Source organism: Polypterus senegalus, chromosome 1, assembly GCF_016835505.1.
Source record: "Polypterus senegalus isolate Bchr_013 chromosome 1, ASM1683550v1, whole genome shotgun sequence".
Classification (NCBI taxonomy): domain Eukaryota; kingdom Metazoa; phylum Chordata; class Cladistia; order Polypteriformes; family Polypteridae; genus Polypterus; species Polypterus senegalus.
This window is the reverse complement of record NC_053154.1, coordinates 45,333,906-45,349,575: the sequence shown is the minus strand read 5'-3', so window position 1 is coordinate 45,349,575 and position 15,670 is coordinate 45,333,906. Positions and strand designations below refer to the sequence as shown.

Here is a 15,670-nt window from a genome sequence, read left to right as displayed (position 1 = left end):
TGGTTTAAAACATTCTAACAAATGATTCATTCCTACTTAATCAGAAAGCAAGGAATTTACCAAGTATTGCCCCTAGAGAATAAACACACGTCTCATTTAAAATTCTGCCTGTCTAAACAATAACTGGTTCAGTTCAGCCATCGCTGCAGTTTTATGAATATTCCAATCCTGATTGACTGCCTGGGGTCATGCTTTCTCAAGCAATGCTAGCATTAATTTCAGTTCTTTGATCTTAATAGTTCTAGCTTGTGAATAACTGCAAAGAAAATGCCTTCTTTCTTCTAAAGCTTTTAATCGCCTCCTAGTGCACAGAGCTAAAAAGAACATAATAGCACAAGTTAAAGTAGCTATTAAAATACATGGTAAGAATATAACATCAATTATGGACTATGCCTTGTTTCTATTATGATAAAAAGAATATTCTTTCACTGACAGATTGGTGAAGTCAAAGCTGTCTATTAACTGAGGTCCTCAGAATTTGTGTAGTGTCAGTATTCAAGTAACGCACCTCAACAGGTTAATATGATGTTAGTCATTCAGAATGCATTAGCAGCAGCTCTCTTGTGGTAACAGAATAACAGAGCACCTCTAAGAGAGCCACAGAGCCATTTTAAGTGTCTTGTACAGTGTCAGCTTTATCTTATCTTTATGAATTTGCAGGCACTGCCGCTTTTGCATCTGTAATCAACATTTTCAACTAACTGCACACTAGAAATAAAATTATTTTAACAGCTTGTGAAAATGTGTTGTACTTGAAAATAAATGCAATAATTTACTTTTCCAAATCTTTCACTCTGAAAAAAAAAATCTTACCTTAGCTGCAAAAGCATTTCAGCTTTCTTGATCCTTAAGACAATTAAACACTTATTCGTTGTTTGAACAAAATCATTGACAAATGTTTCAGATATTCAAATTTAGTCCCCTAATTTTATTGCTGCTTGATCATCATACACTTGCATGGGTGTATGAGCTTAACCTTGACATACAGTGCATCCGGAAAGTATTCACAGCGCATCACTTTTTCCACATTTTGTTATGTTACAGCCTTATTCCAAAATGGATTAAATTATTTTTTTCCCTCAGAATTCTACATACAACACCCTATAATGACAACGTGAAAAAAGTTTACTTGAGGTTTCTGCAAATTTATTAAAAAAAAAAAAACTGAGAAATCACATGTACATATATATTCACAGCCTTTGCTCAATACTTTGTCGATGCACCTTCGGCAGCAATTACAGCCTCAAGTCTTTTTGAATATGATGCTACAAGCTTGGCACACCTATCCTTGGCCAGTTTCGCCCATTCCTCTTTGCAGCACCTCTCAAGCTCCATCAGGTTGGATGGGAAGCGTTGGTGCACAGCCATTTTAAGATCTCTCCAGAGATGTTCAATCGGATTTAAGTCTGGGCTCTGGCTGGGCCACTCAAGGACATTCACAGAGTTGTCCTGAAGCCACTCCTTTGATATCTTGGCTGTGTGCTTAGGGTTGTTGTCCTGCTGAAAGATGAACCATCGCCCCAGTCTGAGGTCAAGAGCGCTCTGGAGCAGGTTTTCATCCAGGATGTCTCTGTACATTGCCACAGTCATCTTTCCCTTTATCCTGACTAGTTCCCCAGTTCCTGCCGCTGAAAAACATCCCCACAGCATGATGCTGCCACCACCATGCTTCACTGTAGGGATGGTATTGGCCTGGTGATGAGCGGTACCTGGTTTTCTCCAAACGTGACGCCTGGCATTCACACCAAAGAGTTCAATCTTTGTCTCATCAGACCAGAGAATTTTGTTTCTCATGGTCTGAGAGTCCTTCAGGTGCCTTTTGGCAAACTCCAGGCGGGTTGCCATGTGCCTTTTACTAAGAAGTGGCTTGCGTCTGGCCACTCTGCAATACAGGCCTGATTGGTGGATTGCTGCAGAGATAGTTGTCCTTCTGTAAAGTTCTCCTCTCTACACAGAGGACCTCTGGAGCTCTGACAGAGTGACCATCGGGTTCTTGGTCACCTCCCTGACTAAGGCCCTTCTCCCCCGATCATTCAGTTTGGATGGCCGGCCAGCTCTAGGAAGTAGGATTGGGCGGTAATACGGTAATATGGTATCCCACGGGATCTAAAAACAGCAACGGTATCAGTTTCAATACCGTTATACCGTCATAAAAACAATGCACTTATATAGGAGACAAGGATTAAATATTAAATATAATTTATTTAATGCCTAAAAATGCGTATGTGTGGTTGTCATCATGTGACAGCGTGGAGGAGAAAGAGAGAGGTGAGGAAAGATGGCGAGTCGCGCACCAAGTGACCTGGTCTTGAAAAAGAACACAACTTCTGCAGTTTGGCAGTATTTCGGGTTTCGACCGAACGAGGAGGGAGAGGCGGTAAATACGGACGAGGCAATTTGCAAATTGTGCAACAAAAAGGTGACCACGAAAGATGGAAATACCTCAAACCTAAGGTCGCATATACGAAACCACCATCCACTCACTGCTGTGAAGATGGACCCGAGTTCTTTTCATTGCATCACATAAATAAATTATATTGAAAAGTAGGCTATATTAAAATAGAAAACCATTTTTTAAATTGTAATTTTTTTCCTGTATTTTTTATCAAATAAATGCAGGCTTGATGCGCATAAGGGACTTATTTAGCCTAAAATAAATGTGCATGCAAATTTGACCAAATGGAATAATATACATTAATGGAATTATTTATTTATGCATTCATTCGTTTATTTAGTCCTATTTATTCATTCATTCATTTATTTATGCCTATTTATTCATTCATTCGTTTAATTAGACAATTCATTGATTCATTCGTTAAACGAATGAATGAATAAATATGCCTAAATAAACGAATTTCGTTTATTTATGCCTATTCATTCATTCATTCGTTTATTTATGCCTATTTATTCATTCATTTGTTTATTTAGGCCTATTCATTCATTTAATCGTTTATTCATCATTCATTAATTAATTCATCCATCCATCCGTCGGCAGGACTGCGCAACTCGCTGGGGCTCCAAACTGGCAATGGTGGAGCGCATCCTCGAGCAGGCCCAAGCGATCAGACACGTCCTGTCTGATGACAGAAGGAGCAGCCTGTCCCTGACCTGGCAGAACATGGACGTCTTGAAAGCTGTTCACGAAGCACTGAAACCAGTCGGTGACTTCATTGATATTTTGTCAGGAGAAAATTATGTGACCAGTTCCTGTATCCTCCCCATACTACAGCTCTGCAGGGACAATGTGTTGGCTGCGTCAGAAAATGACCTCCAGCTAACAAAGTCAATCAAAACTGGAATTCTAACAAAGCTGGAGGCCAAGTATGAATCCAATTCAGTGCTTAAAATATTGCGAAAATGCACTTTCCTCAACCCTCGTTACCATGGAGGATATGAGACGGATGACAACGCATTGGCTGAGGCCAAGGCTGAATTACAGGCTGAGATTGTGAGCTTAGAGGCAGCAGGTCCAGTGGCCATCAGAGTGGAAGAGGGAGAGGTGCAACCTGCACCCTCACGAAAAAAGATGACTCTGGGAAGTATGCTGCAAAAAAAATCTGATGCAATGGCAGGTCCCGTCGGCATCGGCACCGTAGAGGACCGAGTCGGAGCTGAAATAACAGCCTACTGTTTGGAGCCAGTTACTCAAGGAGATGAGGACCCACTTCTCTAGTGGAAAAATGCTGCCGGCATTTTCCCCAGATGTCGCTAGTGGCACTAAAGTACCTGTGCGTCTGTGCCACAAGCACACCATCGGAGCGGGTTTTCAGCACCACAGGTAAAGTTGTCGGTCCACAACGTGCCCTGTTAAATTTGGACAAAGTAAACATGCTTGTTTTTCTAGCGAAAAATCTTGACTAGATTGATGCCACTTGCCATTCGTTCCTATTCGCACTGTGTTTATTTTTATTTATTTAATTGATTCAGGTATTTTTATTTGGTTTACGTTAAAAACAATATTGGAAAGAAGACTGGAAAGAAGTTTAGGACTATTGCTTTGCAATACTTTTTATAATATGTATTATGTTTATGTTAATTCAACTCTGGTTGACTGTTGTGGGTCTATTTGCACTTTTTTATAAGCTGCTCTTCTTTGTTATTAAAAGTTGTTCAGGCGGTGTGATTTAATTTAATTGATTTGTGTGCGTGTTTCTGCGCGAAAACTGTCCTGGATGTTTATGTTAATTTAATTCTGTTTGACTGTTGTTTTTGTATTTTTTTATAAACTGCTATTTGTTGCTAATAAAAGTTTTTAATATTGTTCTGCATGTTATATTGTTATTGTTTCAGTATTAGTGTTTGATATTCAGTTTCTGAACGGTTTAGGCACAAGCCAACAGTTTGGTGACGCTGTCTAAGCCTTACGTCACAATTTTTTTATTATTCATGGTAATACCGTATACCGAGGTAAAATAGGGAGGAGGTTTGACGGTATCAAAATTTGGATGTCGCCCAACCTTACTAGGAAGAGTCCTGGGGCCTCATGTATAAACAGGGCGTACCACAGAAATGTTGCGTAAGAACTTTTCCACGTTCAAACCGCGATGTATAAAACCTGCATTTGGCGTAAAGCCACGCACTTTTCCACGGTACCTCATACCTTGTTGTACGCAAGTTCTCCGCTCGGTTTTGTAGACTGGTGGCACCCAGCGTCAAAGCAGTGCTACTGTTCTTGTGTGGTTACACCTTATTTTCCTGACCCGGCTTTATAAATACACTGAAACTAACCGCATATTCTTTATTATTGTAACGCATCTGATTGTAATTAACTTGTAAGACTATAATAGTCCAGGGAACAGCCATAGTATTCCAAATACCATAACTGCTTTAGCGTTGTTACTCTCACTTCTCCTTCTTCTTCTTCTTTCAGCTCCTCCCGTTAGGAGTTGCCACAGCGGATAATCTTTTTCCATATTACTCTCACTGCACCACTCGGAGTATTTATATCACTGTATCTGAGTGTGAATCACAACAGCAGCTGATCGGAAAGAGAATTATCGGTATACAGCTTCAAGGACACACTGTCTCAGCAAAACGTTTTAAAGCCTTTCCTGTACAGACCTCGCAGTTCAGAAACAGTTTCATCCCAAGAACTTTAAATGCACTCAATCAATTGCTCCTTGTAGAACTGTTTGTACTTATAAGTACAATCACCCCACTGTAAACTTGAACCATAGTTATAATATCGCACAACCTGAGCCACTTTATAAAGCGTGTTTTTACATATGATGACGATATCATTTTTAAGGTGAAATGCAGCAAAATATGTTTATTAAATTATACAGATAAAACTTTAACTTCATTTAAATAATCTATATTCTTCACTGGGAGTGTTGTGAAGGATAGAATAAATAAATATGTACTACGAAGATATTTAAATGTTCCTTAAACGTTTTGAAGAATCGGCGCTAAGCTTACAGATGGCTTAACTTCTATTACAGAGCTGATTGTGTGGCGATCGGTTACTTGGGGAAAGAAAAGCAAGGACTGCAGTGGCGGCTACGCCAATTTATATTGAATATAAAACAGAAAGAGAAAATAACAACACAGCTAAAAACGCAGCGTCAAATTTCGGCAAAAGTTAAATGCTTGTGTCATGAACACGAGGCGGCTATGCAGTGTCTGCAACATACGTGTCATCCACCGTGCATAAGCTACCTTACTGACATTGGCGGCGAAGGAGCCACCGATTCTTCCTCTGCCCAGTGCCACCACAAGCCTAGAGCCGCCTCTGAGTACTGCTGCAATAAATTATTTCATCGAAGAAAAACCCATGTTTAATAACGTGCTTTAACTCCTATCATCGTAAAAATGATATCACGTATACATCTCAGTATTTTAGTTATTCAGAGAGCTGTAATATCACGAATGTAATGGATTCTGTGTCCAGTTGGATGAAGAGCCGGTTTAAGAAGCAAGTAGTGATTCACACACATAGAGCACATAGAAGATTAAATACAAAACAAAGCATTTAACGTGCTACTTTAATTACAATGTGATTTGAGAAACTGGTTAATTAAACGATTTTAAGATGAAGTTTATGATGTTCTACTTTAATGACAAAATAAACTACGTGATTAAAGTGGAAATGTCGAGATTGAAGTTGACAGTTCGTGTTTTTTCCCCACTATGTGCCTTTTTTTCTCTGTACCCTAATAAGCTTTCATATGACACTCAGACAGTGGGCTACAACTCGGCTTTTCACGCTGACTTTGATATGTGACTTCTTTTTATTTCCGGCACTGTGCGATTTTGTGAACGTGAGCTTTCAAGTTTCTCCAACACGCTATGTCACTCGATCAACTTCCTTTTGTTGATTATAACACGGTTTATTTGAACAAATACAGTAGTATGTTTTTCCTTTGCCTCCACTTGGTATTCGCTGAAATTCTTATATTTTCCCCCGTGCTTTTCCCATTGTCTTTTCACAGAAGGCTGAGCTTAAGGGCGATTTATATTCATTTGCATATTCAAAGAGGTGTAATTCTGGGAGGAGTTGGGGCATTACATAAAGCGCGTGCACGAGCGGCTACTTTTCACGCTGATCGGGATTTATGTAGCGGAAGAACGTGGAAGTTGGAGTAGTACAGATTCCTGCATCTGGATTTTTCTGTGCGTAAGCACATTTCGGCTTTTGTGCTTACGCCATGTTATAGTGCGAGTTCTACGCCTGGCATTATACATGAGGCCCCTGGTGGTTTCGAACTTCTTCCACTTACAGATTATGGAGACCACTGTACTCATTGGGACCTTCAAAGCAGCAGAAATTTTTCTGTAACCTTCCTCAGATTTGTGCCTCGAGACAATTCCTTTGACTTCATGCTTGGTTTGTGCTCTCACATGAACTGTCAACTGTGGGGCATTATACAGTATAAACAGGTGTGTGCCTTTTCAAATCATGTCCAATCAACTGAATTTACCACAGGTGGACTCCAATTAAGCTGCAGAAACATCTCATGGATGATCAGGGGAAACAGGATGCACCTGAGCTCAATTTTGAGCTTCATGGCAAAAGCTGTGAATACTTATGTACATGTGCTTTCTAAATTTTTTTATTTTTAATAAATTTGCAAAAATCTCAAGCAAACTTTTTTCATGTTGTCATTATGGGGTGTTGTGTGTAGAATTCTGAGGAAAAAAATGAATTTAATCCATTTTGGAATAAGGCTGTAACATAACAAAATGTGAAAAAAGTGATGCTCTGTGAATACTTTCCGGATGCACTGTATGAACAATTATTGTCAGTTGTGGCACAAATTCGTATGATTTAAAAATGCAATGCCAGTGGTAGTCCAAGAATGGGTGGAATTTGATGTGCAGAACAGTGTAAAATCCAAAAATCAGTGTTGAAAAATAAAGCAAGGAAGAAAGACTATGAGAGGTGCAAAAACAAGTCATTTCAAGAGATTAAAGGAGTGCCAGTGAGTGAAACTACACAGCTGAGCTGAACTTTGAGATCTGAACTAAGAGGCTGAAGCTTAACCAAGTGCAGACAAAGCTTACAAAAAGTGGAGTAAATAAGGAAGAAACAACATTTAAACATGAAAATATAGCATAGCCAATCTGAGTCCTCTGGCGCAATGGATATATTTATAAAGATTATTGTAAGTAATGTCAAAATATTGCCAAAATGATTTGACTCACCCAAGATTTCAAAATGTTTACATTTCTGCTTTTAGTTTCACTGCTTGGCAATTTGTTCCATGAGTTTATGTTTCTCTCTGTATATTTTTTAACATTTGTAGAAAATACAGTCATCTATGCCCCTGTGCACTTGCTGAAGATCTGATTTTGATGTAGCAATTGGTTTATTTCTTACTCTAATTTTAAAGCTACACTCCCTAGGTTGGTTTCTTAAGCTGCATCAGTCCTAATATTCAACTCACACCAACAAATCCCTGTTTCTTATCTTGAATTTCCAATTTTAGATCTAGTGTGTCTGTTTGTTTTAGATTTGACTCTTTGGCAGCTGTTACACTGATACTGACAATCCTGCGCCATCAGATCTTATATTTAATTGACTCCAATGTACCATATATTTATTTCATTGTTACTTTATGCTGGAACATTTGTAGATTTATGATATAATCTAAGAGGTTCTGTGAGAATTATATTGCATTCAGTTTTTTTCTCACATTCTAAACTGCTTTCTCTTTTTTTTTATACTGTTTGGACTTCTGGGAATACAATAAAAACTGAATGACAGAGATTGAGGTGTACGGACAACAGCACTGAACTTTAAGATATAAGGTTTTCAGCTTAATCCCCCCATTAGTCACTCAACATGTCAGCTGCAGTTGTAAAAAATGTGTATAAACAATTGAATTGTATCCTTAATCATGTCAGCTAAGTACACAATAATTACTTAATTAATAAGAATAGTATTCTTAAACTCACTTAATCCGATGTAAGGACACACTGGACCAGAGCCTGTCCCACCAGTACAACTGACTGCCAGAGCAGAACTCCTACCTAAAGACAATGCTTATTAAAAAAGTACTCACCTCCTTGGATGTTTCCACATTTTGTTATTATACATTATGTAAAACATTGAATTATATTGGATTTAATTTGGCTTTTTGACATCAATCGACAAAAAAAGACTTGTAGACAAAAAAGACGAATCTCTGCAAATTGGTCTAAATGAATGCAAATCTAAAACACAAAACTCTTGATTGCAAAATTATTGCCCTCCTTCAAGTCAGTGTTTAGTAGATGCACCTTTGTCAGCCATGACAGCCTTGAGTCTGTGTGCACAGGTTTCTCTCTATCATGTGTCTTTTTTCTCTTTGCCAGTTAGGTTTGGGGGATTGGAGCCCCCTGAGAAGCAATGCAGTAGAATTGACAAGCTGTGTCCCCTGATAACACCTGCAATGCAGTTTAATAACAGATGTGCCCACACAGTTAAAACTGGTGCACTACTGCCAGGAGCACCAGCAGGAGAGAAGGATTTATAGGTTGGGAACCCCTGGCTTGAGATTTTCAATCACTTATTCATGGAGTTGCTTGGAGTGTTCATTTGTCTCCATTATGTAGGTTAGGCCATGATACTGAGTCATTAAAAGTTGGACCTTCCAGATCAGGTGCATTTAGACTACAATCAAAAATTTTTACTCTATCATCATTTTCATTTCCTTTCTAATTTTCCTTATGAAAGTTGCACAGAGCTATGCTGACCAAACCTCCCTATTAGCAACTGTATTATTATTATTACATGTATTTATATATAAAATGAAATCATTTATCAGGTCTTTTCTGAAGGAATATTAACTTAATCTTATGGTCTAGCATAACAGAGAGTGGCCATTGTTTAATCTATATCTATTTCTATATATATATTGTGCCGGACTACCAGCTGCTCAACCTGGCCAGGACACAAAAGAAGAGAAGGATGGGGAAAGCAGCTACTGTGGGACACTGCCTCCCCAAAGATGCCAAATGGTGAGTTCCCTGCAGCCTAGTGGTGCCCCGGATTCCCTCAGGACATCATGGAACCTGTAGTTCAGCATCAGAGCCCTACTTGGTACCGTGGGTGCCTCAAGGAGACACTGCAGGAAGATCTGGGGATTTTTATTTTCCATATAGCCCGGAAATATTTGTAAGTCATGGGGTTGGAAGCCGCAAAGTACTTCCAGGCTGAAAAAAACCTCAAGTTCTCCATCTGACCCAGAAGTACTGGCAAGTCACGGTGACAGAAGAAGGGAAGCACCTAATAGGTCAAGGACTATATAAAGAATTGTTGGGAACCCATCAAACAAGCTGGAGTTGGAGTTTTGGAGGAGAGAATTGTGATCATTGTGTTTATTGATTTATTTGTGTATGTTGGCTGTGGTGCTTAGAACAATATTAATAAGAAGAATAAGAATTAAAACTGTTCTTAGTACTTTTATCTGGCATCCTGATCATGTGTCTGTCGGGTTGGAGGAGCAACAGCAACTCCTAATGTTACAATATTTATTTATATAAACAGCATTGTACTGTGACTCGGGTGGCTGCCTGTTGAATGGTTGGACGATTCACTACCTGTCTTTGGCCGCACCGTGTTCGTTCTCGGTGGGCGGGTGCTACAGGCAGCATACAGTAGTGGAGGTGACTGTGTGGTGGCCGCCACAATTCATTCTCAATAGCAAGCCTGCTTGTACTGTTACGCACATAGCAGGAAGTTGTCTTTCGTCAGTACACCAGACGTGCCAATGAGGGGTGCCTTCCTGCTGTGATAGCGTGTACAGTGCTGTGCAGAAGAGTTCATCTTAACCTTTTATCTTCACCCTTCAACAATCTCTGAAACACAAATCTGATGCAAGTTCTGGTGATACAGTAAAGAAGAGAAAAACCATCAACCTTGGAAAATAAAGTAGAAAAAATAAAAAGGTCAGAGAGAGGTGAAACTCCATCATTCATTGGCAGAGCACTTGGTTATAGTCGGTCAACAACAGCATTTATTGAAATAATGTACCTGTTCCGACTTACAGACAAATTCAACTTAAGTACAAACCTACAGTCCCTATCTTGTACATAACCCGGGGACTGCCTGTATATATATTTTTATATATGTAGATATTTATATATAGAATAAGTCAAAGTTATGTTAAAATTTGAATGGTGGAAACAAGTTATTCACAAAACATACTTAATATGTGCAATATGATTTACAGGAATATCTGAACCTGTTCACCATCAGTGATCACTATTCATCACATGCACCATACAGTATGTGGCACATAAATTGGCCACAAAAATTGTATATAAGTATATAAATAGCAGTACCATTAGAGTTAACATAATTTTGACTCACCCTGTATATACAGTATGTACAGTATAGTGATGAAAACCGGGATGTCAGAGAGCCCTCAACATGAACACACAATTACAGTCCCGGGTTCAAATAAAGGTTGGTTTATTCACTAAAATCTTTTTCAAATTTGCAAAATCACAAAAACATTTCAATTCACCACTACAATTTCTCTCACCACCGTACTGCCCTCTTCCAGTCAAGCGTTGCCTCTCTTCCTCCCAGCTCTGACTCACTTGGCCAAGGGAGTGCGGTCCCTTTTATTAAAGACCCAGGAATACTTCTGGTGCCAGGGCCATTGCCCGATGGAAGCACTTCCAGGTCATATGGAAGTCCATCACAGCAGGGAGGTTGACTCCCTGTAGCGCCCTCTTGCGGCACCAAGTGACCACCAGCAGAGCTGCTCTACAGAACTACATTTCTCTGTATGCCCTGCTGGCTTTCCTCTGGGCACCGATATCCGGGACTACTGCCCTCTAGTGTGCTGAGGGAGTAGAAAGCCCCCAGTGATATTTATTCCTTTCAATGGGCTGTCTGTCGTTCCCTTCTGGTTCTCCCTTCTGGATCCAGCCCATGTGGCATCTACAATATATATATATATAGGGTGGCCCACGAAAAAGTAGCTCGCTTCCCTGGCGAAAAAAGGCGCCCTTCCACAAAGAAAGAAACTTGAAATGCAAAAATCTTTACTCACTCTTTACAGAAGTGCTGAAAACGATTCATTGTGGAATGGAATACATGTTGTTCAGCTCGTACTCACACGTTTGCACTACCTCTAAACAGCTTTCGTGATGAGGGTAGTCAATCAGCGCGCCACTCTGGCAGGAAGGCGGGCTACTTTTTATATATATATATGTTTCTTTTTATATATATATATATACACACACATACAATGCCACAAGATTACCCGCAAACTCCTGGGGATAGAGTCTTGATCTTCATCTTAATCGAAAGCTTATGACCCAATATGTTCTAGAAATTCAAGACATTTGGGGTAAGGGTAGCCTGGTGGGCACTTTTCTTTTGACAGAAAAGTTTACTGTAATTAAAGCATGGTCCCTATTAGCCCATTTATTTATAATACCCCAGGACACAGTACATGTGTGTTCAGAGTTCATAATCAAGTGTAAGTTTGCATTTTATTTTAAGACCACAGGTCCACATGTTTCACTAGTTTAATAATAAAATCTCTTTGGCCTATATTTTTAATATACTAGCAAAATATGGGAATCCAAATGTCTAGGCTAACAACAGCCATTTGTTATACCACTTTTCATTTAAATGAATTTAAAACTGGAGTGCTTATTATTTAAACAAACACATACTGGCAGAATCAAAATAAGCCCATCATCCTTCTGTTTTCCCTGGTGCTGATGATCTGCACACTTAGAATAAATAATTTAAAGCATGATAAAAGAAAGTGAATTTCCTTTTCATCCTGTGTTCACTACACACATCTTGAAAACCCAAAAACGCTTCATGAACATCAAAAGGTTGTTGACAAAAGATGCCTGCTGCTAGTTGTTTTTTTACCGTGTATACACTTGGCTCTTACTGAGCAGATGTTTCTTAGAGAAAGAGAGAGGGGCGGCAGGGAGAGAGACAGAGAGAGAGAGAGAAGAGAGAGAGCGAGACAGGGAGAGGGAGAGAGAAAGGAAAAACGTGTTTTCTGTGTTTTTGACTGAGGAATATTTCAGCGGGGTTGTAGGTGTGGTTTAATGACTTTTGTTCCTGGCACATCTTGCTGGCCTGCTGCTTAGGACTGAGAGTAAAATTCAAAAAAATTTGGAAACTGTTTCTTCTAAAACAGATGATGATCAGGCAGTGGCAGATTACTGCATGGGGTCCACTGAAGGGATCGTCGGGGTCTCCAGCCTACTTTACTGACTCTTGGACATTTCTTCTTGTGAGATATGTGCGCTAAACATTACTCTGACTGGATCCCTTACAGGTAATATATTTAGTAGCTTTGCACCAGTAACTCTTGTTAAATTGTGTACCTCAGTCTATTAAATGTATGTGTATATGAAATGCATACATTGTATGTACAAGTATATACATTCACAATATACACAATATACTAAACACAAGTATATGTTTAAATCTTTAAATAAGCTATCAATGAGAGGAAAGAACAAATTTTTAAGCTGCAGTATTTTTATATTGTAAAAAATAATTTGAAATACTCAAGTGCATTGTTGGTCTAAAATACTATATTGATTGCAATAAACAAGAAAGGATATTTTCTTTATTAGCACAGTGTTAGTGCTTTGTTAATGTAATATGAAGTTGTACTATATACAATGATCCAAAATGGTACAAAGTAACAAATTTGCACATTTACAAATATTTTCTATTGTTTATCATGCACACATTTTAAAGCTATATAGTAATTCAGCCACTTGTTGTGACTTATATAAAGTCATAGGACACTTTCTCATAAAGTCTGCTCCAGACAAGATAGTTAAGCAGCTTGTTGTTTTTATGCATTCAAGGAACATGTAACAAAAGAAATAAAAAATCAGACTAGTAATTTTGTGCAGGCCATATTGTGTTTATCTGTTCAGTTTTAAACATTATTTAACAGATGACAAAATTAATTAAAAATGATGACATGCATTAATCTCAAAGCCTTTAAATAAATTAATAGTGAGTCAAACAATATTTACATTATAGAGAATGCAGTGAAAAAATTTAAATACCCTTTAAAATGGTGCTTGTTCTTGTTCTTCCACAAGAGCTGAGCAAGAGAGCTATTTCCGTATTATTGTCTTAAGAAAATGAATTCACTGAACAGAGGGGGATTCAGAGTACAGTGGCCTATTAAGACCTGCAGCTGCCTGACATGACAGCAGCCGTAATTTCTTGTCCTGATGATTGCCACCCTTTTGCTGTTGTTTGAAGTTTAGGGTTCCCTCATTTCTTGGTGTCTTTTGTGCATTACTTTAGAATGCATGGTTCTGTGGTTGATGTGTGGCTATGGATTAAACATAACAGCCACTAAGACATGCTTTTGATATGTTAACATAATGAGGAGGCATTTACAGGTAAAGCTTTTCTTCTTACATTTAGAATGTAGGTGTGTGCCAGTTTTTATGCCCTTGTGTCTGTGTCATTTGGAAAAAGAAAAGCCTGCCCTCGCTTTGAAGTGTTTAATAATGTCCATTTACTTTACAAAAGAAAATGTGCCCCATATATGTGTGACTTCTTCAGAGATGCAGTTGCTGCTGCTGCTGCTGCTGCTGCTGCCATGGAGAATTTGGATTGCCATGACAGCACTGCTGCCCTGCTTTTTATTGGTTTGTGGTTGCTATGAGATACCAAGCCTGCCTTCCACATATTTCACAATGGGGCTGTTTTATTGTAGCTCATCTTACCTATCATGTCATACCAGTGCTTACATTAAATGTGAATGATTGTAATTATCATTAACTGTTATTCATCAGGAGGCTTACTTTCAAGATTGGAGCAGAGAGATTTGGGGAGGGGGTGTAGGAAGCAATTTATGGTTTAAAAGAACAGACATTATTAACTGATAAGTGATTACTAAGATCTAATGCCTTTTGCATTTTAAAAGATAATGTTTGAAAGGATTAAAACTGTTATCTTAGGTAAGCTCACTGATGGATGCCATGGTTAAAATGTAGCACTTTATTAGAAGTTAACTACTGAAAAATCCTAAGAACACTCGTCCTTGGGATACAGAATTGCTTAGCATATTAAAACGAACAATCTAATTTTGCATGAATCCGTTAATAAATATGTGAGGCCAGAATTCTATTCTTTTCAAAAAATACAGTACAGGACAGTGTATAGTTTAATTAATTATCAAAAGAGTCTATAAAGTATTTAAAACACAATATTTAGTTATTTTCATTTAGACATGAGTACTACTATTAAACCCCTGAATATTTTTCTGATGCAAACATAGTTGAGCATTGGAAAATATCACAGCCCCATGTTTGATAATACAGTATAAAAAAGCAATGTTACCACAATTTGTATATCCCCCCATATAATAAATTGATATTGTCACAAAACAGTCATTTTCATTAATTGCTGCCTAAAAAATACATATTCAACTCCAAGCATACTTTAAGGATTAAGGCTGAATCATTTCTGTAGTTTATTTATTAATCCTCCACTGAATTAGATGGTTATTGTTGTTAGCATACATTTTGTAATTTAGCGACTGAAATGTTTTGTACAGCTCTCTGAGGACTGAGTAAACACAAAGTAATGACAAAGACAGTTGTTGCATTGCTAATAAAATATAACAGATGCAGTTTTCATTAAAAAATTGAGATTACATTTCCATAAAAAGCTGGAAATCTGTTAACAGTTTCTCAGTTTTTTTGGGCTACATGCCTCATAGTGCCGTAGGTTGGCATTGCCTGACTAGTCTTTCCATTCATTCGATTCATTTAGACCTTTAATGACCTCTTGGGCACAGCCATCAGCATTGTGTCTGTCTGCGCAGAGAAGGTCGACCTCGTTGAGAGGTTTACTTACCTTGGCAGTGTCTCTGGTGACTCTTTCCTATGAAGTCAGTAGATGAATTGGGAGAGCATGAGGGGTCATGAGGTCGCTGGAAAGGGGTATGTGGCGCTCCTGATATCTATGCAAAAGGACAAAGATCCAAGTCGTTGGATTCCTGGTGCTTTCTGTCTTGCTTATATGGTTGTGAGACATGGACGCTATCCAGTGACCTGAGATGAAGACTGGACTCCTTCAGTACTGTGTCTCTTCAGAGAATCCTTGGGTACTGCTGGTTTGACTTTGTATTAAATGAGCAGTTGCTTACAGAGTCCCAAATGAGGCACACTACCTGCATTGTGTGGAAGTGTCGTGTACAGCACTACGACCATGTGATGCGAT

General features: G+C 38.6%; 1 protein-coding gene across 5 annotated transcripts in view; it reads left to right on the top strand.

Moving 5' to 3' along the window:
- Positions 1-15,670, top strand: part of tub (TUB bipartite transcription factor) — a 236,085-nt gene that overhangs the window by 94,550 nt on the left and 125,865 nt on the right. The window contains exon 1 of one of the 5 annotated variants that reach the window (XM_039748516.1): positions 12,518-12,743. The exons of the other annotated variants lie outside the window; for them this stretch is intronic. Within the exon in view, the coding sequence (XP_039604450.1) occupies positions 12,706-12,743 (38 nt within the window). The 5' untranslated portion in view covers positions 12,518-12,705. Of the gene's footprint in view, positions 1-12,517; positions 12,744-15,670 lie in introns of those variants that run through there. 5 annotated transcript variants of the gene reach the window in all.